The sequence below is a fragment of the Citrus clementina genome, unplaced genomic scaffold (assembly GCF_000493195.1).
Source record: "Citrus clementina cultivar Clemenules unplaced genomic scaffold, Citrus_clementina_v1.0 scaffold_5, whole genome shotgun sequence".
Taxonomy (NCBI): domain Eukaryota; kingdom Viridiplantae; phylum Streptophyta; class Magnoliopsida; order Sapindales; family Rutaceae; genus Citrus; species Citrus x clementina.
In genome coordinates this window covers 25,528,503-25,551,190 of record NW_006262201.1, presented here as the reverse complement: position 1 = coordinate 25,551,190, position 22,688 = coordinate 25,528,503, and the positions used below count along the sequence as shown (strand labels likewise).

At 33.7% G+C, this 22,688-nt stretch overlaps 2 protein-coding genes, 1 long non-coding RNA gene and 1 pseudogene across 11 annotated transcripts; 3 read left to right on the top strand and 1 right to left on the bottom strand.

Moving 5' to 3' along the window:
• The first annotated feature begins 518 nt into the window (after window positions 1–518).
• Window positions 519–3,453, top strand: LOC112098078 (disease resistance protein At4g27190-like). Its single transcript, XM_024183682.1, has 3 exons — window positions 519–3,182; window positions 3,299–3,363; window positions 3,445–3,453. The coding sequence occupies exons 1-3, from the start codon at window positions 530–532 to the stop codon at window positions 3,451–3,453; spliced, it is 2,727 nt and encodes a 908-aa protein (XP_024039450.1). The 5' UTR covers window positions 519–529.
• Window positions 3,454–4,094: 641 nt separating this feature from the next.
• LOC112098530 lies at window positions 4,095–7,747 on the top strand. The gene is made up of 6 exons (XM_024185114.1): window positions 4,095–4,120; window positions 4,946–5,224; window positions 5,498–5,566; window positions 5,732–6,247; window positions 6,716–7,327; window positions 7,626–7,747. The coding sequence occupies exons 2-6, from the start codon at window positions 5,153–5,155 to the stop codon at window positions 7,665–7,667; spliced, it is 1,311 nt and encodes a 436-aa protein (XP_024040882.1). The 5' UTR covers window positions 4,095–4,120; window positions 4,946–5,152; the 3' UTR covers window positions 7,668–7,747.
• A 625-nt stretch (window positions 7,748–8,372) lies between these two features.
• Window positions 8,373–12,897, bottom strand: LOC18040182. 9 transcript variants are annotated; one of them, XR_002905642.1, is made up of 8 exons: window positions 12,657–12,897; window positions 11,733–12,002; window positions 11,510–11,550; window positions 11,313–11,413; window positions 10,262–10,345; window positions 9,582–9,646; window positions 9,167–9,492; window positions 8,373–8,701 (listed from the first exon to the last, which is right to left on the bottom strand). It is a non-coding gene; the product is annotated as an uncharacterized LOC18040182 (long non-coding RNA). The 9 variants fall into 9 exon arrangements; XR_002905639.1 differs by lacking the exon at window positions 10,262–10,345 and adding an exon at window positions 8,830–8,872; XR_002905640.1 differs by lacking the exon at window positions 10,262–10,345 and adding an exon at window positions 8,830–8,872 and having other exon boundaries at window positions 8,373–8,623.
• Window positions 12,898–15,175: 2,278 nt separating this feature from the next.
• On the top strand, window positions 15,176–15,759 carry LOC112098077 (annotated as a pseudogene).
• Window positions 15,760–22,688: the final 6,929 nt, after the last annotated feature.

The following is a 22,688-nucleotide window of genomic DNA, read 5'->3' as shown; positions in this document are numbered from 1 at the left end:
CCTAAGTGCATTAATAATTATTTGCCAGAAAAAAAAAATAGGTGCGTCAATATTAAATAAATTGACATCCAGGGACCAATTTAGTTGCTTAATGATTAATTAATTAATCAATTTATAAGATATTAATCTTTTAAGTTGAATATTTAAAATCTTAGACCCCAAACAATAAATCATCTTAGAGAAATTATCAGTCATTTACTCAAAGTTTTATTCAATTATTAAAATTATTATAAATATTTAAATTTATTTAATTTTACACCCAATGTATGCAATTTGTATTAAACATCCGTTAAAAACATAAAGTTATTCGTTCAAAGTGACAAAATAGAAGCGATACCTTTCGGTTAATAGCGAAACCTCTGATCCTTAAGATAGTAAAAGAAATTCTCTATTTAGGTATCAGTTGGTTCAAGATCAATATTGCGATGTTGTTTGCCGTCTTTTCTTTCTCTGTCTTTCCCTTTAGTTCCTTTTAATTTATTTGTATTCCTTTCTTTGATATATTATTAGATTTGTTAAGTAGCAGACAATGGCAGAAGTGGCTCTGGCTGCTTTATCCAGCACTGTATTAGAAGGTGCAAAGTCACTGTTCAAACCGATTATACGGCAAATATCTTATGTGTTCAAGTACCAGAGCTACATAGATGAGCTAAAAGATCAAGTGAAGGGGTTGGAAGGTATAAACGAAATGGTGCAACAACGTGTTAAGCATGATACTCGACAAGGCAAAGAGATTTATCAGGGTGTCAAAGATTGGCGAAGTAAGGTTGAATCTACGGAGGGGGTTGCAAAATCTATCATTGATGAAGAAGATGGAGCCAAGAAGTCCTGCTTCAAAGGATTGTGTGCAAATTTGTTGTCTCGTTACAAACTCAGTAAACGAGCAGCAAAGGCCGCAAAAGATGCTGCTAATCTCATGGAAAAAGGCGACAAACTGAAGAGTGAAGAAATTGCCTTCGATCCTTCTGCAGATATCGAAGCACTTAGGGGCGGGAAAGATAACGAGGCCTTTGATTCAAGAAAGAAAGTATTACTGGATGTTATGGAGGCGTTGAAGGATGAGAAACTCAACATAATTGGGGTCTACGGCATGGGCGGCGTGGGTAAAACCACGCTAGTCAAGCAAGTTGCAAAGCAAGTGATGGAAACAAATAAGTTGTTCGATAAGGTCGCTATGGCTGAGGTAACAGAGAACCCAGATCATCAGAAAATTCAAGACAAACTTGCTTCTGATTTAGGCATAAAGTTTGAGTTGAATGAGAGTATATTCGACAGAGCAAATCGACTATGTCGAGTATTGAAGAACAAGGAGCGGCATCTCATTATATTGGATAATATTTGGGGGGAACTGGAGTTCGATAAAGTTGGGATTCCGAACGAAAGAATGGATGATCAGAGACGATGCACAATAATACTGACGTCTAGAAGTCGAGATTTATTGTGCACTGATATGAATTCTCAGAAAAATTTCCCGATCGATGCTTTATCAAAAGAAGAAGCCTTGCAGTTATTTGAGAAGATAGTGGGTGATTCAACTAAAATATCTGCTTTTCAACCCACTGCAGATGAGATCGTTGAAAAATGCGGAGGATTGCCTGTTGCACTGAGTACAGTTGCAAAAGCTCTGAAAACTAAGGATCTTGACATTTGGAAGGATGCATTGAATCAGCTAAGAAGTTCCGATGCAAGAGAAATTGATGGAATGGAAAGAAATGTGTACACCTCCATAAAATTGAGTTACAACTTGCTGGAAAGTGCGGAGGCAAAATCTCTGTTCCGTCTTTGTGGTCTACTTAGTAAAGGTTATGCTATACCTGTTCCAGACTTATTGAGATATGGTATGGGTATGGACTATTTTAAAAAGGTTTACTCACTGGAAGAAGCAAGGAGGAGATTGCATACGTTGATCGACAAACTCAAATCTTCATGCTTATTGTTGGACAGTGATGCTGAAGATGAAGTTAAAATGCATGACGTCATTCGTGTAGTTGCTGTATCAATTGCAGAAGAGGAGCTCATGTTTAATATTCCAAATGTTGCCGACTTGGAGAAAAAGATGGAAGATACAGTACAGGAAGGTCCAATTGCTATTTCTTTACCTTATGGAGGTATTCAAGTGCTTCCTGAAAGGTTGCAATGTCCCTGTCTTGAGCTATTGCATGCGGAGGGTGATGGCTCTATGCAAGTTTCAGACCACTTTTTTAAAGGGACGGAAGGACTCAAAGTTTTGAATTTTACTCGAATTCAATTCTCTTCATTACCTTCATCACTTGGTTGCCTCATTAACCTTCAAACATTGCGTTTAGACTATTGCCGACTAAAAGATATAGCAATAGTTGGACAGCTAAAGAAATTAGAGATTCTCAGCCTTGCAGATTCCGATATCAAGCAGTTACCACTTGAAATTGGACGATTGACGCGGTTACAGTTGCTAGATTTGAGCAATTGTTGGAGCCTTGAGTTGATACCACCAAATGTCATATCAAAATTATCTGGATTAGAAGAACTGTTTATGCATAACAGCTTTTCACAGTGGGATAAGGTTGAAGGAGGAAGTAATGCCAGTCTTGTCGAGTTGAAGGGGTTGTCAAATCTAACTACTTTGGAGATAGATGTTTCGGATTCCGAAATTCTGCCGCCGGATTTTGTCTCTATGGAATTGGAAAGATATAAGATATTTATAGGACAAATGTCTAACCGACGACTCGTCGAATCTAAAACATCAACATTGATGGTGCTCAAGGGGCCAGAAAAAGTTAGCCTTCTTTTGGGGAATGATGGGACGAAAATGTTGCTGAAGAGAACTGAAGATCTCCGTCTATACTCACTGACGGGTGTTCAGAATGTTGTTCATGAATTAGACGATGGGGAAGGTTTTCCACGATTGCAGCATCTTCATGTAACAGGTTGTTCTGAGATTTTACATATTGTCGGTTCAGTTAGACGGGTTCGTTGCGAAGTCTTTCCCTTGCTGGAATCATTGGATCTTATTAATTTAACTAATTTGGAGACGATATGCTACAGCCAACTCAGAGAAGATCAATCTTTCAGCAACTTAAGGATTATATACGTATATTCCTGTCCAAAATTGAAGTATCTCTTCTCATTCTCTATGGCCAAAAACCTATTGGGGCTTCAAAAAGTAGAAGTGGTAAATTGCAATAAATTGAAAATGATGATTGGTAAGTGTTTAAATTAATTATTGGTAGGATTATTGACATTGGCTCATTCTTTTTTTTTTTTTGTTTTGGGAGGGGACAACAGAGGTTAATCATATATTGTTTTTGTTCATTTATAGGGCCCGACATGGAGAAACCAACAACTACTCAGGGATTCACAGAAATCAATGCAGAGGATGATCAGGTGATAATTTTCTGTTTAATAATTAATTAATTAATATATTATCACGATTGATCTTCAATCATCGAAAGAATATTATATTAGAAGTTGTAGTTGAAGGAAAAAAAATGTATGGTTTTTCTTTGCAGGTTACTTTTCCACGCTTGGAGGAACTGGAACTTGTCAGTTTAACAAACATCAAAAAATTATGGCCCGATCAATTTCAGGGAATGTATTGTTGTCAAAATTTAACAAAAGTGACCGTGACAAGGTGTTGTCCTCTGAAGTATATGTTTTCATATTCTATGGCTAATAGTCTTGGGCAGCTCCGACATCTTGAGATTATTAATTGTTGGTCAATGGAAGGGATAGTCAACACCACGGGGTTAGGAGGAAGAGATGAATTTAAGGTTTTTCCTAAACTACACTTCCTGCAGCTCGATGGTCTTCCAAAACTAAGTAGCTTTGCCTCACCAGAAGCTAATTCTGAAATGCAACCTCAACCTCTCTTTGATGCAAAGGTTTTTTTTTTAAATTAATTTTATTCTTAATAGTTAATTTCTTCTTTCGTTGAGTCTTCAAATTTAATTAATATCCATCTCTAATTGCATTGAATTTTTAACTTCAGGTACGACTCCCAAGTCTGGAGGTATTACATATTCGTGGGGCGGATAAGTTGAGAAAAATATGGCACCACCAGCTTGCTTCGAAGTCTTTTAGCAAATTGAAAAAATTAGAGATATCTGTGTGTCATAATCTACTGAATATTTTTCCTCCATTGGTAAGATTGCTATATTCATTTTGAATTTTTATTTCAAATAACATTCAACAATTATTTTAATCATTTTTTTGTTTACAAATAATTTTCATTCACAAATTATTTATTGCAAGTATTGTACTTCAAACTTCTAGAGGGAAAAAAAGTATTGTACTTCAAATCACCATTCTGAACTCTGCATTTTCAATCTAATTTATAGGTTCACCTGCATTAAAGTCAACAATATAATTATTTTAAACACGATTTAACAGCATAATATAATTTAATTTAATTGTTTTTTTTCCTTAAATCCTAATGAATAAGATTTTCAGAAATTAAAAGATACTTAGTTACTCAGCTTTTAAGTTCACAAATTCATATATATTTCTCTTTTCCTTGGGTCTTTAGATTTCGATTTTAAAAATAAAATAAAGAAAAGTGTTCAAATGTAGTTAATATCTCTAGTTTAGTTATGAATTGATTACGCCATTGATTAAGCACAAATTCATGATGGTCATTTTGAATCGACCGTTTATTAAAAAATTTCCTCAAATATTCACTCTGTAACAGTCCCATGTTGATGGCGTTGGGAAGTGTTTTCCAGAAATGTTTTCCATTTTTAAAAGCATGAATATCGGGAAAAAAAAAAGGGAAATACAGCGTTTTAGTGTAAATGCATTTTCATTATCTTTGTTTTTCTGGACTTCTATTTATTTATTTTTGTTTTAATTTTTTTCCTTTTTTCTTTAACAAAAAATATCTAGTAGACATGGTTTGTTATTTTTCATAAAACAATTGTATGATTTTGACATACTTTGAATTTAGTTGAATGCTACTCTTTATTTTCAGGTTGGAATTCCCAATAGTCTAGTGAATCTTAATGTATCATACTGTGAAAAAATAGAAGAAATCATAGGACATGTTGGAGAAGAAGTGAAGGAGAATCGTATTGCTTTCAGCAATTTAAAAGTTTTGATACTTGATTATTTACCAAGGCTTACCAGCTTTTGTTTGGAGAATTACACTCTTGAATTCCCATCATTGGAACGAGTTTCTATGACACGTTGCCCGAACATGAAGACTTTTTCTCAGGGAATCGTATCCACACCAAAGCTGCACGAAGTGCAGGTGAGTAAAAAGGAAGTATTAAGTTTTATATGAAACTGTGATGTTGTTTGGTTACTAAGAAAATAGGAGGAAAGAAAACTTCTGTAAGCTGAGAATTCTGTTATTATTGATCTAATGAATCTGGAAATTGCAAGCCTTTTTATATGTGCATAGAAGATTCTACACACATTGCACACACGCACAGTTTACTACTAACAACCTCTATAACAACCTTTAGCTGACTCAGCTGCCATGTCAGCATACTCATTAACTAACTAATTCTATTCTTAACAGGAAGAGGGTGAATTGTGCCGTTGGGAAGGCAACCTTAATTCCACTATACAAAAGTGTTACGAAGAAATGGTATGTGTTAAATCGATTCGTTGAAATTACTTATGCATCTCCCTTGCACTTGCACATTTGAACATATACACCTGCCTTGTATATATAGTTTTAGAAGTTAAAACACAAAACATGTAAGTTTAATGTATTTATATATATCCAGTGCAATTGTTTTGGTTTGTGCAGATTGGATTCCGTGACATACAGTATTTGCAACTCTCACATTTTCCACGTTTGAAAGAAATATGGCATGGCCAAGCACTGCCTGTCCGCTTCTTCAACTATTTAGCAGAGCTGGAGGTGGATTACTGCACCAATATGTCGAGTGCTATTCCTGCCAATCTGCTACGATGCTTGAACAATTTGGCAAGGCTGGAAGTGAGGAATTGTGATTCACTAGAAGAGATGCTTCATTTGGAAGAGCTAAATGCTGACAAAGAACATATAGGCCCCCTGTTTCCTAGGCTTTTTAGCCTAACGCTCATTGATCTTCCAAAACTCAAAAGATTCTGCAACTTCACTGGGAATATAATTGAAATGCCTATGTTGTGGAGTCTGACTATTGAGAATTGCCCTGATATGGAAACATTTATATCCAACTCTGTAGTGCATGTGACAACTGATAACAAGGAACCTCAAAAATTAACATTAGAAGAGTACTTCTTGCTGGCTCATCAAGTACAACCCCTCTTCGATGAAAAGGTAATTATTATTATTATTATTATTATTATTCCCTTCACTTTTGTTCGCACAGATGTAATTTCATTAGAATCAAGTCAAATTTAATGACTCATCTTTTTGCATGTCATCTTAATTTATATATGATTTAACAATATAACCTCAGTTATTAACTATCTTTATAGTATGAATTATAAAAATGACTGAAATTAATTGGATGCCTGATAACACGAGGTGATGAACTATATTAATTATGTGTGTAACATCTCTGTTTTCCTAGCTAATTCATATTGGATTTAGCATTAGATTTCATTTATGTGTTTCAAAGGGTAATCGATTTGATACTTATATTTGGGATCCTACTGCAAAGCATACTAATTTGGAAATAAAATATAAAATGCCGTGATTAATCTTGTCCATAAAATATGCAGGTGAAGACTCCAGAGATTGGATACGTATTTTCTTTTACAACTTAACTTTGTTGATTTTCAGGTTGCTTTCCCTCAATTGAGGAAGTTAAGACTGTCTGGATTACACAAAGTGCAGCATCTCTGGAAGGAAAATGACGAATCCAACAAAGTGTTTGCAAACTTGGAAAGGCTAGAAATATCGGAATGTAGTAAGTTGCAAAAATTAGTACCACCTTCGTGGCATTTGGAAAATCTGTGGGGACTACAAGTATCGAAGTGTCACGGGTTGATAAATGTGTTGACGCTCTCAGCATCTAAAAATCTAGTGAATCTCGGAAGAATGAAGATAGTTGATTGCAAAATGATGGAAGAAATTATACAGTCGCAGGTTGGAGAAGAAACGGAAGATTGCATTGTTTTTGGGAAATTGAGGTACTTGGAACTTGACTGTTTGCCAAGCCTAACAAGCTTTTGTTTAGGTAATTACGCTCTTGAATTCCCGTCCTTGAAACAAGTAGTTGTGAGACTGTGTCCAAAAATGAAGATCTTCTCTCAAGGAGTCTTAGACACACCAATGCTAAACAAAGTGAACGTCACCGAAGAAGAAAAAGATGATGATGAAGAAGATGATGATGATGAAGGATGTTGGGAAGGCAACCTCAATGACACCATAAAAAAATTGTTCAATGAAATGGTGAGTATCAATTAAGTTTTGGTGCTATTTAGCAAATTATTTTATAGAAACTAATGTGATATAATATGATTGGTTGACTGAAAATATATAATAATAATAATAATAATAATAATAAATAAATAAATAAATAAATTATGAGGGCCATGTAATGTTTTTGTTTAACCAATCATATTATGTCGCATTAGTTTATACAATATTGTTTGTGTACAAAAGGTGGTGGTCGTATCATTACTCTTGCTTTATTATTATTATGGTTGTAATGTATGCTTGCTTACACGAGTAATTACAAAATGTGCAGAATTCTAAAGAAAAGATTGAGCCAATCCTTCAGGTACAGTGAAGAAGCTATCTCGAACCAGGCCAATCTCTTGTACATAATTCAACTTGCTCGTTCTCCTGTACTTGAAGAATTTGGTTCCAAACGCATTTACAACTTTTTTGTCATGCTACAGACTTGCAAGACACTTTGGATTTGTTTGATGCATTCTCTGTTTAAGGAAGGACTTGAATTGATGTTTCATGTTTCATGCAATTTTCAATTAGGTACTGTTTAAACTTCTGCATTATACATTCAATCGGTGTTTTAAGCATTTGATTTCTAACTAGTCCTGATAGAAGATCATTAGCTGAAGAAAACATCATAACATTTGTGGCATTATCAGAATAAAAATAGTTTTATGAGTATAGTAAAATTAACTCGACCATTATTAAAAAGAATTAATCCGTCAAACTGACTTTCTCAGACCAAAACCCTTTAAATTAAAAGAATTTCGTAAAGTCAAGACCAAATTATAGATCTTGTGGAAATAAATGAACCCATAAATGTTTTCACAGCAATATAAGAAAATCATTTTTTTATTAGTATTTTTGTTAGTTGTTGAGTTTTAAATGACAACTAGCGTGGTCGCAGTTGGGGATCGAGTAGTTCACTTGTTTGCGAGTAGAAACCAACTTTAATACTATTACACACATTCCAAAAATAGTAACTAAAGAATTATGAAATTTCCTATTAAGTATTCTTTATTTTTTAATGCAAAATTCCCACTCGAAAACACCAATGACTTTCTTTCAAAGTAAATGAGAAATTACAATGAAAACGGGATCAAAATACATGTATGTATACCTAAAACAAATGATTTTTTTTTTTCAATTAAAAAAAAAAACAGTTGAGGTGAAATGAAACCAGAGTCATGATGTCTCTGGTTCCAACTTTGGAACAATAGCAGACTTGAGTTCTATATAAGAAACACGTACAGCTCCAATCAGCCGCTCCGGTAATTCATCTGTAGTATTTGCCTGCATACACGAAGCATTATACCATTCTGAGAACATTCAAGTATGCAAATTTGCAAATTGCAGTACAATCATACATACCTGCACAAGGAAAGCCATGTCAACCACCAATGCCGTAATTACACCAATTACAAGGTTAATTCCATAGAAATCCATTAAAGAGGACATTAACAAAATGTATAAAAATGAATATTTAAGTTATTATCCACCTGTTCTCTTGAAATCATTCTCTTAATCTCTTTTTTCATTTGCCTGAAATCCCAAAAAATATCTAACTAAGAACAAGAGTTAGAAAAGGTGTACACGCGCACACACACATATTGCATTGGAGTTCGTGAATTTTTTATCTTTTAGCTCATTCCTCATTTCATTAAAATGGTAGATCCCTCATTAAAAGGTGACTCTACATACGTGTATGTGTGTGTTCCCTATAAAAGGACTGAAGAAAATACAGTAACACGTAAAAATATGACTTAAAATGGCCACCCAACAGAAACATATTAACCCATAACAGCGCAAAATAAAATGTGAAAGCAAGAAACTTACCAGCAATGCTATTTAACATCTGCAGAAGACAGTGTTGCTAAACATTGACACATAACCAACACCCCACCCTTTTAGATCAATCTGCATAAGATGCTGTACTTGTGTTCTGGGCCTACCATTTTGAGGTTTTAGTGGGGAAATGTTGAATCCACCACCTGAGAAATCAGAATACAGGAAGCAAGTGGTGCAACTTGGCATGACTTAGTCACTTGTTAATTCTCTACATCAACCAAAGTAAAGGACAGAAAACTAACTCTCCATGTGAGCTCGTACATATCCGGGTTGTGGACCACAGTTCATATGCTCCCTAGAATGAAATAACACAACTGCGCGATAACAAAACACAGCTTATGGAAACTTCTAGTGCCAGAAAAGATAGATTTAATTTCAAGAAGTGGGGAAGCAAGAACCTTACCATAACTCGCAGCGTCATTTCAACGCCAATAACGCACTTAACAAAGGCCGCGGGGCCAAACAAACCTGCAACCAAATGAATTCATATATATAAATAAATTCTGCAGAGGAAAGTAGGAAGATTATTTAAATAAAAATGATAAATTTCAGGGAATTCCACTATCCTCTGAATAAAACAGATAACCCATGTGGTTTTAAAATTCATTAGACCCTTCCCCTGAACTTTTCAAATTTGCCACAAAACTCCCCTAAAATCCATCTGAGACCTTTCTAGAGAATTTTTTTGGAATCAAGGAGAAGGTTTTAGATGAACTTCTAAACCAAACTAAGCCCTATATTTAAGTCATATTGAGGAAACATAAGAAAAAAATTCCAGAAAAAGTATCAGCTAAGAATTAAAATTAAATTCATCAAAATGATCTCAATCACTAGATTTTTTACTGTCACAGTATGTTTAAAAACTTGCAGAAGGCCCAAAGAGAACTTGGGACTGAACCGAGGGAAAAACAAGACGGTGTATTTATTTTATTTCTGAATTCCAACAATTACATTGGGATACAGAAATTTTAGGTAATTTCCTCACATATTACATCAGAAGAGAGGAAAGGGGAAAGAAGGAAACAATAAATGTTCTATTCTGACCAAAGCATAAATGAGATGATTGAATCAAGAGACTATTACATTGGAAACCAGTCCAGCTGAAGCCTATGATAGAGAATAGCCGTATGACCATCTACCTCTTCAACTAAGCTGCGATACAGAAGACTACAATCCCACATGCACAAAACATGAAAAACGGTGTACGTGCGGCATGAACTTTGAGAAAGGTACATTAAAAAGATCTGATGGCCAAGAAATACAACAATTGTACAACCAAAAGAGGTAGAAATCCATGTCTAGTACACTGCCCTCTTCAAGACCTCTAAATACTGAGTCAAATTGATAGGAATTTCATGGAAATAACTATTCGACAAATGATCAGCCTTGCTGGCCTTTATAAGCCAACGCACAGAGATTATGGAACAATGCAATGGTGCAAACCAAGAATTATTAGGGTACAGACAGTAAAATTAAATAGAATAATTTGAACACATTACTAGCAAACCTTGCCAAGAGACTTGTTAAAATCTAATTCGCAAACCAGCTAGATTTGCTAGGAAACAGGTAATTTCAGGCAGCACGCCTTCTCCTGTTTTAGAACACTCTTTTATGTAATAGTGACTTCAAAAGTGTAACATGTTTTGAAAAAAAAAAAAAAAAAGGAAAGAACGTATTTGACACTTCATGAAATGGCTAAGATACAAGCTTTAATTCTAGTACAACAAATTAATATAACTAACTTCAACCGTCAATTGATCTATAGTTCAGCAACAAAAAATATAGATAGCTACATCTATTTTGTCTTCATCAAATACCATTAGCTAAGTGGAGAAAAGTTATAAAAATGAGTCCTAGTCTTTCTTTATTAATGAAGCAATCCATCAAACTTCAAAAGCTGTTTTCATTTCTACATTCTTCATATACTTAAGCAACAAAAGTTTGTAATAATCTTTAGAAAGCACCATGCAGATTAATTAAATATATTCAAAAAGGCACATACAGAATCGGGACTGGAGACAATGTGAATTTCACAGCATGCAAGAGGAAATATAATACTCAGCTTACAGAGACAGCCAATATAGTCTTGATTATGTTAAAGTAACTAAAAATAAAAAATAGAAAAGAAGCATACTCGTATCGTGTCCCATCCATGCTCATTACAAGTTCAAATATTTCTTCACAGCTGGCCTTCATAACACCAACAGCCTTCCTTGCTCTACTACAGCTTCTCGGCTGCATTAAGTAAACTTTAGATGATGGTTCTGACCTAAACCATTTTAATGCTTGGCAAAATCACATCCTGAGCATAGAGTAAAGAAAGTGGCATACATGGTAATCAACTTCAAGAAGCTCTTCAGAAATGCATAATCCTGTTGGGGAGAAAAGAAAAAAGAAAGAATACAAATAAAAAGAAGTCAAAAACAATTCATTTCCTGCACTACACATCATCAGCAGTTTTTCGGGAACACAAAAATGTTATAATAACTTTTCTTGATTGCCACCCACATGCTAAACTGATTAAATACAAAACAAGATACAGAAAATCTCTAACCTTTTTGGCATTGAAGAAGACGCCAGTGCTTTCAAAAGAAAATGCTTGATTGTTGGCATTCTGGTTTGAAAAATATGAGTCCAATTCCTGTGTCCAGTCATGTACCAAATCAGGACGACCTGCTAGTCGTACAAAGATGACAAAAATACACTATAAATTGCGTCAAACCAATTCAAGTCAATTGGAGAAGTAAATCAAGGACCATTTGCAATAGTTGTTCTCCACATCAAATTTGGGTGTCCATCGTCTTCATCCTCTTGTGCACTGAACCTGAGAGTCCACGAGAAATACATATAAAAATTAGGCATGATTGAAATTGATAGTAGTACAAAATGGATATAAACATCACGATGAGCAAATTAAATTGTTCCCTGTCAGACAAATCCAACCTGCAAGCTTAAGCTCTTAAGCTAGACCAAATCACACTGCAAATAACAATACATAAGGCCAAAAAAAGATAATATGTATCATTCATATGCTTCGCCCTATAGAAATGATTTGGGCCATAGGTCAATTATGTTAAAAGTAGCAATACTAAACCCAAAAGCCAACTGGTACGCGAAGATTAACTCTCAGGTCTGAAATCTGAAACACTTTACATAGACACCAATAAAAGGATTTCACACAACATTGACAACACAGCATATTAATTTCCAAAAGCACAGCAATTTCCTCGTGAAAACAATAAATAAATAAGAGACCAAAAAACAAAATAAACTTCCCGATCCACGAATAATAATAAATCTCCTTAAAATAATCTTTGGTAAATAATTTTATTTTTCTTGACACATGACAAGCACCTTCATATAGAGAAGAAAGGAGAATCTCAAATTCCACCCGCTATCAGAACACCACATCAAAGCTTCATATCAGTGAACATGCAAGAAGAATAAAAGGAATAGCTCAAATCCTGTAAAAAAGAACCTTGGACTTCGACTCTTGTCAAACAGTTGACTCTGACTGAAGATAGGAAGAGTAATCGAGCAAGCATAGATCGGCCAAGCTTAAGCAAGCGCACAGATCGGCCAAATTTGAGCAAGCCGAGAGAGAGAGATGATCGTGGTCAATTTACAGCCGCAGTCGATCGTCGCCGACTCGTGCCGCCGTTGATGGCCGTGGAACAAGAAGAGAGGTGAGGCGAGGGAGCGGGGAGCGGTGAGGCGCGTGTGAGGCGGGGGAGTGGTGGGTTTTTTTGTTATTTTCATTTATATATTTTTAACTTAAACCAAATGACCGGTTTTACAGGTTTCTGGTTGTTTCAAATTTTTTTATTGCTTAATAATAAAACAAATCTCAGCCATTAGATCCACTCCATTTAATCCAATGGTCAGTTTTTGTGCATGTATCAGATGCACGCATGTATTATAGCCGCCCCCTTTTCCTTTTTAGTTGCAAAACCTCGTTCGAAAGCAACAATGACTTTCACTCAAAGTAAATGAGAAATTACAATGAAAATGGGATCAGAAAAAGGTTGAGGTGAAATAAAACCACAGGGATGATGTTTCTGTTTTCCAGCTTTTGGGAAAATAGCAGAGTTGAGTTCAATACGAAAAACACGTATAGCACCAATCAGCCACTTCGATAATTCATCTGTAGTTGTGAGGTGATGAATCAAGTTTGGTTCCCAGAAACGGCTGCGTTTTGAAGCCGTAAAAGCTTCATTAGCTCACGTGCTGCTCAGCTGATTCTTAACAGAAAACGATTTAGTGGAAACGACATGGATGGAGCACGTTTTACATATCAGTTTAAGTAACCACGTGAGGAAGCATGTGATGAAGGTTGTTCCGTTCCGACTTATCTAAATCGTCCTCTCTATACAAGCGAATACAGGTAATGTCAGGCAAATCGCCTTCTCCAATTTTAGGGCACTCATGTATAATAGTGACTTTAAAAGTGTAAACATATTTTGAACAATTTTAAGGAAATTAAAAATATATTTGACACTTCACCAAATGGCTAAGATACAAGCTTCAATTCCAGCACAACAAATTAATATAACTTCAACTGTCAATTGATCTATAGTCCAGTAACAAAAAGGACAGATAGCTAGCTGTATTTGTCGAGAAGCACTATTAAAAGACAAATAAAAATCTAATGAAGCTCTTGCAAGCAGCCTACACAATTCGAGTTGGAATTTGGGTACAAAACTTCTCTTCTTTGCACCCATTCAAAATAACGAAGAAAAAGAGCTTAAGTAATAAACAATTGATTATATATGTTCACAAGTTCTTACTATTATTTTCTGGCCAACAGTGAGATTGTATATTATTCTGTCAAATTTAATGAGCTAATTTTCAATGCTTATAAATAGATTTCTCTCTTTAGAACTTCTCGAAATCCCCCTGTCCTATTATTTCTTTTTTGTTTTTTTCCGTATTTAATGTTTCGTCAATGTATGCAATTGAATTGAAACAACTACAGAACTTTTCGGTTTCAAGCATTCTAGAATAAAAAATTTGTATGAGGCAGAAATCTCTTCACGACAAAGATATCATCATTTTTACTTCTCGATGGAGGTTCTTTATTTTGCTGAATTTAATTTCTCCACTCCTCCCTATATCAGAAAATACCATTCCCTGTATATAAAAATGGATTATTTTGGTAAAATTCCCTATATTGTCTTCTTATTTCTCAAAGTCCACTCTTTTCTAATGTAAATTCAGGTAGATTATCAGAGCCAGCTTTTTATGTAGGCATTTTCCTCATTTTCATAGCGAACAAGGGTATTAACGGAATTGAAGGTGGTGTTATAAGAGGAAAAGTTGGTCTTGAACTTATTCAACGGGGTATAATTAGAAAAGGGGTTTTGAGAGAATTATTGAGGGCTGTGAATAGCACCACTCATATCTATTTTGTTTTCATCAAATTCCGTTAGCTCAAGTGGAGACAAAGCAATACAAATGGTGCATTTAGAAGGTACAACTGTAGAAACCGAATTTGTTCTTGCAACAGAGGAGAAACAGGGGCTCTCCTTCCATTTTCCTGGTTTTGTGTTTGGTGATTTTAAAATTTTATATCTATATTTACGAAAAAAGAAAAGAAGTTTTCAAAACTATTTTTTTATACAAGTTCTGTCTCAACTCAAAAATTGCTCATGACCAAAAAACATCTATGGTTCTTCAGTTACTCAAAAATTCCTCGTTTTTGAGTTACTTTTTTTTTAAAAATTTTTATTCTCAAGTAATTTTATCATGGAATTGTTAATTTTAATTGAATGTTGAACAAGCCTTTATTTCTTTTCTTTCTTTTTTAATGAAATTAAATAAATGGTGGGGGTATGCCCTACAAATTATTCTCTCCACCCCATATTTAGTATTGCTTTTACCACATGAAAAATTAATTTTAAACGATAAATTTATTTACTTGAATATATAACAAAGAATGTTTTATGAAAGATGGCAAAAGCAGTCAATAACAATTAAGTCTCAAATAATTCATAAAAGATGTCAAGCTCTGTTGCGAATGCTGCTGAGGCTGAGATTTGGATTGTCCCGTTCTTCGGTCAGGGACATCTGTTTCCATGCATTGAATTATGCAAGCAAATTGCTTCTCGTAATTACAAATCTACCCTCATTATTCCCTCTCACGTTTCCACCACCAGCATCACCCCTTCCTCTCTTCACCAATACCCTCTATGTGAAATTACCGAAATACCCTCCCATCTCAACCACTACCATCACCTCCTTCTCACCACCATGTTGTCATGCACAGCCATATGCTTCAAGGCCTTCGAAACCTCCTTTCAACCCGGGAACCCGAAAGCCGACCTGTTTGCGTAGTCATCGGCGTTATGATGGGCTGGACGGCTGATGTTTTCAAGAATTTTGAAGTTCCCATTGTTGGGTTCTTCACTTCTGATGCTTGCTCAGCAGCTGTAGAGTGTGCCATGTGGCAGGCTCGCATCCAGGATGTCAAACCGGGAGAGGCCCGTTTACTTCTTGGGTTACCCAAGGATATTGCTTTATTCGAATCGGATCTTAAACGCAGGCCTCACGGGTCCCTTCCTGGTGGTCCACAACCTTTGTGAGGTGCACCCGGTTCAGAGAAAATAGGTCCATCAGAACCGAGTGATCAACCACACTGGATGAAGCAAGTGGAGGGATCGATGGTGTTGATGCCAGTGTGGGGAGTGGGCCCATTGTTACCTAAACAATTTTACAAATCGGCCGGTTCAGTGCTTCGTGATTGTGAGATGAGAACCAACCGGCGGAGTTCTAACATGACCGAAGATGAGATCATTAAATGATTAGATTTGAAATCATATGGATCTGTGTTATACATGTTGGGTCCTACCTTAAATAATTATTCAACATTAGCCAATGATTTAGAGGGTTTTTTAATTAAATACCCTTTAATAGTTTCAAAATTATTTAAATATCCCCTCCCTTTTTTGTTTTCATGGATACCCTAATAAATGTAAGTAAAGTTTGAAATGTCCTTAATGAATGCATCAAATTCACTCAACTTCATTGTCTTCATATTTCTTTCACCCAAATCTTTTCTTGCTGCCGAAATTTTCTCAAAATCTCCTAGAATCTCTCAAAATCTCTCATAACTTCTTACACAAATACAATTATATATTCATTTCTTTAACACCCACTCTTTCTTTAACTGAAATTAGGTGCATTGCTCATTAAACAACCCAATAAGATATGTTAATGTTGTTGGGTTTTAATTTTTTTTTAATTTTTAGGAAAATTTAGAAAATTTCCTCACTCTATAATGTTGTATTTTCACCATTTTTTCTTATATGTAGAATTATATGCAATGTAGGTTGTTTAATTATTTTTTTCAGCAATATAATTTATTTATGGTGAAAATGTTTTGCGTCGTGCATTCCTTTTGATACCGTGCACGTCATGTAGTTAGTCATGTAGGTCGTGTAAGTAATATAGTCGTGTAAGTCATGTGGGTCATGTAAGTAATATAGTCATGTAGGTCGTGTAAGTCATGTAAGTAATGTAGTCATGTAGGTCGTGTAGTTACTTGTATATGAAATTTGATATTATTGTTTTTATTGTATCATCAGATATGGTTTTGGTACGTGTACCTATTCTCTTCAATGGTGAATGGATTGACCAAAATGATGAGTATAAGTTCAAAGGTTCCAAGGCTAAAGGGATAATGATACCACGATCGACAACATATGCCGGATTGGTGAAGATTAGCTCAATTTATTGATATAGATACTTCGGAATTCGAAATCACAATGAAGTTCAAGCTTAAGACATCTGATCCTATGCCACCACTTACAATTCAAACCAATGATGATGTGGAATTTTTTTAGATTCCAATTTAATTTCACTTCTTTTTTTTAATAATTTTCGTTGACATTTTCTGCATAGCAGCAAATATAAATTCTTAGCACAAATTAAGTCTTTAATGAACTAAATTAATCTAATGATTAATGGAAAATTTCGTGTAATTTTAAGGTCGTGTAATACATGGAGGCTGTATAATCGCGCAATATATAAAGTCATGTAATACATAAAGTCGTGTAGTACATGAAAGTCGTGTAATATATAACTGAAGGTCATGAAAGACTCGTAACACATGATTCAAGATCGCGTAATAATATACAAAGTCATGTCATAGACGACTGAGGGTCATGTATACATGAGTATATTACACGACCTTGAATCCTATGTTACATGACCTTAAACGACCAAATCGTGTGTTCATAAATTGCAGAAAAAAAAAACTAAATTTGAACATCCGACAGTTTGAGAAATGATTAGATTAATTAGTATAAATAAACAAAGTTATCAGTGTACAAATTTTTCAATATTTGGATATGATACACTAATGAACATCGCTATTAAACATAGTACAACCATTTAAAAAGCTTTTTTAATCTTCAAAGTGCTTTCTTCCTCTGCCCAAACATACATGCATACATGAGGAATGCCTGCATATAATTAATCCATGAAATCAATTAGGAAAAAAAATTAACTATAGGAAATTAATGTAATGTTATACACATAAGAACACCATTCGCAATGATCAAAGTGTTTCCACTCATAACTAGACATACCATGACTTACCATGGCTTATAATTGCAAATTAAGGATCTCTCTAAGTAATGACATTCCACAAGGTAAAGGCATATGTACCATTCCAATTTATTGTCCCCAATTGTGAGCCTAATTAAACTAAATGTAATGTGTATATTCTATCGACAAGAAACAAAAAATTAAATTACAGAACACACCTGGAGAGATGATAAACTTTTTACTCCTCAATCTGGAATTGAAGGTCATGTAATTGTGTAATACATAAAGCTCGTGTAATCGTGCAATATATGAAGGTCATGTAATCGTGCAATACATGAAGGTCGTGTAATACACAACCTTGAATCTTACATAACCTTACATGACCAAATCGTGTGTTACATGAAAAAATTATAATCGGCACAATCCATTAATTTTTCACAATTTGCATGCAACAAAACAACTAGAAATGTGTTTTCGAACATGTTATGAGAGACCCGCAACTAATTAATTATTTTTTCAATATAAAACCCTAACTTTTTGTTTTTTCCCTTGAATATCAACAAGAAAACAAATTATAGGGAATTACTTACCTCAACTAGTTACATTCTGACCATTTTGCAATAAAGGATCAACTCTCGCTGGCGATTATGTAGCGACGAACTAGGCTTCTCTTTCTCAGTTGTAGCAGCTTCCCTTTCTCAGCTCAATTTGCTCGTGTTGAAGTTCGATTTAGCATGTATGGAGAATGAATGTTTGTTTGTTTGAGTAAAGGTAGTGGAGGGAATTGTAGCATATATGAGTGTTTGTTTGTTTGAGTAGAGGGAGGGAGAGGTGCTGCCAGTTGAGTTGAAGTGTTTTAAAACGAGGATAACTTAGTCATTTCCTATCAGCTTTTAAAGGATATTGATGAAAATTTTGGAAAAATCAAATTTTAAGGTATTGAGGTAATTTTTAAAGTATGAAGGTGTATCTGCTGCAATTCCCTCTGATTTATAAGCATCAAATCCACCGATTATTTAGGTAATTCAAACTTATGTAAATAGATTGGATCCTCTACGTCATTTAACCAGCTTATTTTCGTAGTGGTTTAGATAGTAGAGCCAGTAAAAAGGGTTTGATAATAGATGGAATGGCACCACAATTATTGATACTGAGTTATCAATTAACAGGTGGATTTTTATCTCACTGTGGATAAAATTCAACTGTAGAAGCAATTGGTTTTGGGGTCCCAATTTTAGCTTGGCCAATTAGAGGTGATCAATGTTACAATGCCAAATTGGTGATCAATCATCTCAAGGTGGGGTGCATGATCTCTGATGATCAGTCAAAATTGACTTAAAAGGATGATATAGTGAGTGGTATAGAAAAACTTATGAGTGATCAAAGAGATTGAAAAACGAGCTCACATGCTTCGCCTTGTATTTAATCATGGCTTTCTTATGAGTCAATGGCTTCTTCAATGTAGTGTGTACTTTTTGGAGTGAGAGTGAGGAGTGTGGATTTCTTTTACTCTAGTGTTTACTTACAATTTTCAAAGGGAGAGTGAGAATTCCACTCTGTGGATCCCACCTAACTTTGGAGTGACTGAATGGGATTCCCACTCTCATGGGGCAAGGTGGGAGTGGGAATTCACTCGCCTCTCTTCATTTTTTACCTTTATATTTAATAAAATAAAATAAATAATATCATATTTATTTAAATTAAATTATTATATTATTTTATAAATTACATTTATTAAAAATAATAATATTAAACATATTGAAAATAATATTAATTTTTTGGTTAAAAATAATAATTTATATTGATTCTAATTTAAAATTACTTAAAAATTATATTATTATATTCATAAAGAATTAATAATATTACTATATTCTATTTTTATTTGAAAATATAATATTATTATACTTATTTAAAAATAATACTATTATATTTATTTAATATTAGTGATTAATAATAATAAATATTTTATTCTAAAAATCAATTTTGTACAATAATAATGTTTCATTTGTGTTGTTGTTATTAATAATTTTTTATTTATATAATTTAAATTTAAATTAATAAAATAATTTTGATTTACATAGTTAAGAATATTAATTATTATTATTATTTTAAAAATATAATAAAATAAATATTTTATTTTTTAAATATAATTTTTATTAATTTTGTAAGTAATAACTATAATTTTTTAAGAGTAAAGTTGTAATTTAAAATCATTTACTCCCAATCCAAGACAATGTAAACAAATAAATTGGATTCTGATTTCAATTCCATACTTCCATTCCAGTGTAAGTAAACAACATACTTCGACTCCCACTCCACACTTCTAATCCCAGGATTCTCACTCCTCATGATTCTCACTCCAACATAAAATGTAAACGCTACCTAAATGCTTTCAAAGATCTTGTTAGCTAGAAATCAATTTAACAAAAACAATTACCGTGTATATTATTAACGAAAAGGCTTTGATTCCGTTGGCTTGGGTGTAAATAAATCGACTTTATCAAGAACAGACATCTCAGCAACTACATAATACTATATGTAAGCTTTTGTTAATTGACTGCATTAAATCATTAAATCAAAAGCCTTACAAAGCATCTACAACAAAAAGATAGCACATCCTCCATCCAAACGACAAAAACATGGACTCGCAACGCAATTCTTGCTAATTAATTAATAGGTAGTTATATTCCTCCGAGCAACAAAATGAACATTATGGGGAAGTTTTAATAGATCTTCATTTCCCTTGCATATTGTGAGCTTATAACCAAAAATGGGACTATATGGCTGTGTGACAAACAAAAAGGGAAATTTTTTACTATTCGGCTAAATTTTAATGTCAATAATATAGGATCTGAATTCACTTTAATATGCTATCGACATGTGTAGAAAATTCCTGAAGTAAATAGATTTTGCATAAAAGGTATCGACCCAGAGTTAGAGGAAAATTAAATAGAATGTCTTTTAATACGACAATCATTGGTGACCCTGTTTGGGCATAGTTTGAGAGTACTAAAATATCTACTACCAACTCTATTCTAGTTGAAGAATGGACTTGTCGTTAGATGAGGTTGTTCCCATTGAAGCTATTAAAGAAGAAAAAGAAAAAGAAAAAGAGTGTCTGCAAAAAGGGAGGAAAGTGGGAGGAGTTGAAAGGCTATCAAGGCAAATTGGTCGCATTGTTGATGATGAGGAAATGGAGGTTGAATTCAAGAAGAAGATTATGGTAGTAATGTTCTTGAAGGTCGAGAGATGGAGAGATTGAGAAATAATAGTGCAGCAAGTTTAATGAGTGGATAATATTATGGTCATATGTTTTTTTTACACACATGTATATAATATTATATTTCTATGAACTAGTTTGATTACAATGATTTTATGTACATAAAAGTTTATATAAAGATTAAATTTCTGCATTTTCTTTTTTGCACTTAATTTATTAATCAATTTAATGATATGTTAGTATTTGTTATATCACGAACTACATAACAAAATTTTTAGTTAAAAAAATATTGAAGTTAATTTTATTGCAAAATAAAATAGCTAATAAAAAATTATTTAACTATGTAATAAAGAAAATAGAATGCTCTTAAAAAATCTGGTAAGTAAAAAAAATGATTTAAACAATAATATTCAAAATAAATTACAAATAAGTAAATAAGTATTTGTTGTCATTGCAAGTGAACATTTTACACTTTTAATTTTCATTATGTGAACATTTTACACTTTTAATTTTCATTTACCAGATTTGTACAGTAAACCATTTTAAAACTTATTCTCAAATAGTTATCATTTACCAAATGCCGAACTAAATTATTTGTAAAATTATATATTTTTTTTTAGAATCAAGGTAGAAGTTAATTCTTAGAAAGTAAAAAAAAAAAAAAAACTCAAACATACGAATATATAAAAACCTCAATCAAGCACAAGAAGTTATTTGAGTTGTAGTATCTAATAAGTTCTATCAATAGTGAGCTCGTTTATCGAATATATAAAAATAAATATTTTAGTTATTATGCAAAAACAGTTCAAGTATATCTATTTATCAAATAAGTCAAGCTCTGATGCTCAGATTCAGATATGGATGGTCCCTTTTTTTGGTCAGGGACATTTCTGTCCATGCATTGAATTATGCAAGCAAATCGCTCCTCAAAATTAACAATCTACCCTCATCGTTACCTCTCACGTACCCATAACCACAGTTACCCATTCCTCTTTTCACTAAGTCACACAGATTACAGGACAATGCAGCGATCCCAACCAAGAATGCTTAGGATAAAGACAGAGAGATCAAATAGAATAATGTAAAAATTTATTCAGTATACCCACTAGATTTGCTAGCAAAGTGGTACTTTCAGGCAAAACACCTACTTCTGGTTTAGGACAACCAAGAATGCTTATGATGACGAGTTTTTATTTTTCTGTTAAACATAAGATCAGTTTCTAAATAATGTCCATGTGGAATTAGTAATAACGAAGCATCATTTGTGGACAGAACAATTGAAATAACAAAAAGCATAACTGATCAAGTCACTATTGATCCTACTTTGATGATTGCACTTTAGTTTCTTTCTAAAATGTCATTCTTCATTCAAGCTTTTGCTTTATCTTTTATCAGGCATCTTACGAAGCTTTTCCCTACTAACAAGCTCTGTAAATGAATGTGCTTTTCAATTTCGCCGGATACAAGTAATGTATATGCCAAAATTATTCAAGCACAACAAGTATTTATTCGTCGAAAACTTCAACTTAATTATTTCATTAGAAAATATGAAACGCTTCGTAAGGTATTTTGCCCGATCCATTTCTTGTATCTCACTGCATGCTTCATTAAAGCTTCGTCTTTGTTCTTGATTGGGAACTTCAAAATTAAATCTTAAAAATCGGGTATAAAAGGGGTGCTTGATTAAGTCTCCTTCTTTTGCAATTCATTGTTACTGCTCTTTTCAGCTTAATTTTTACTCGC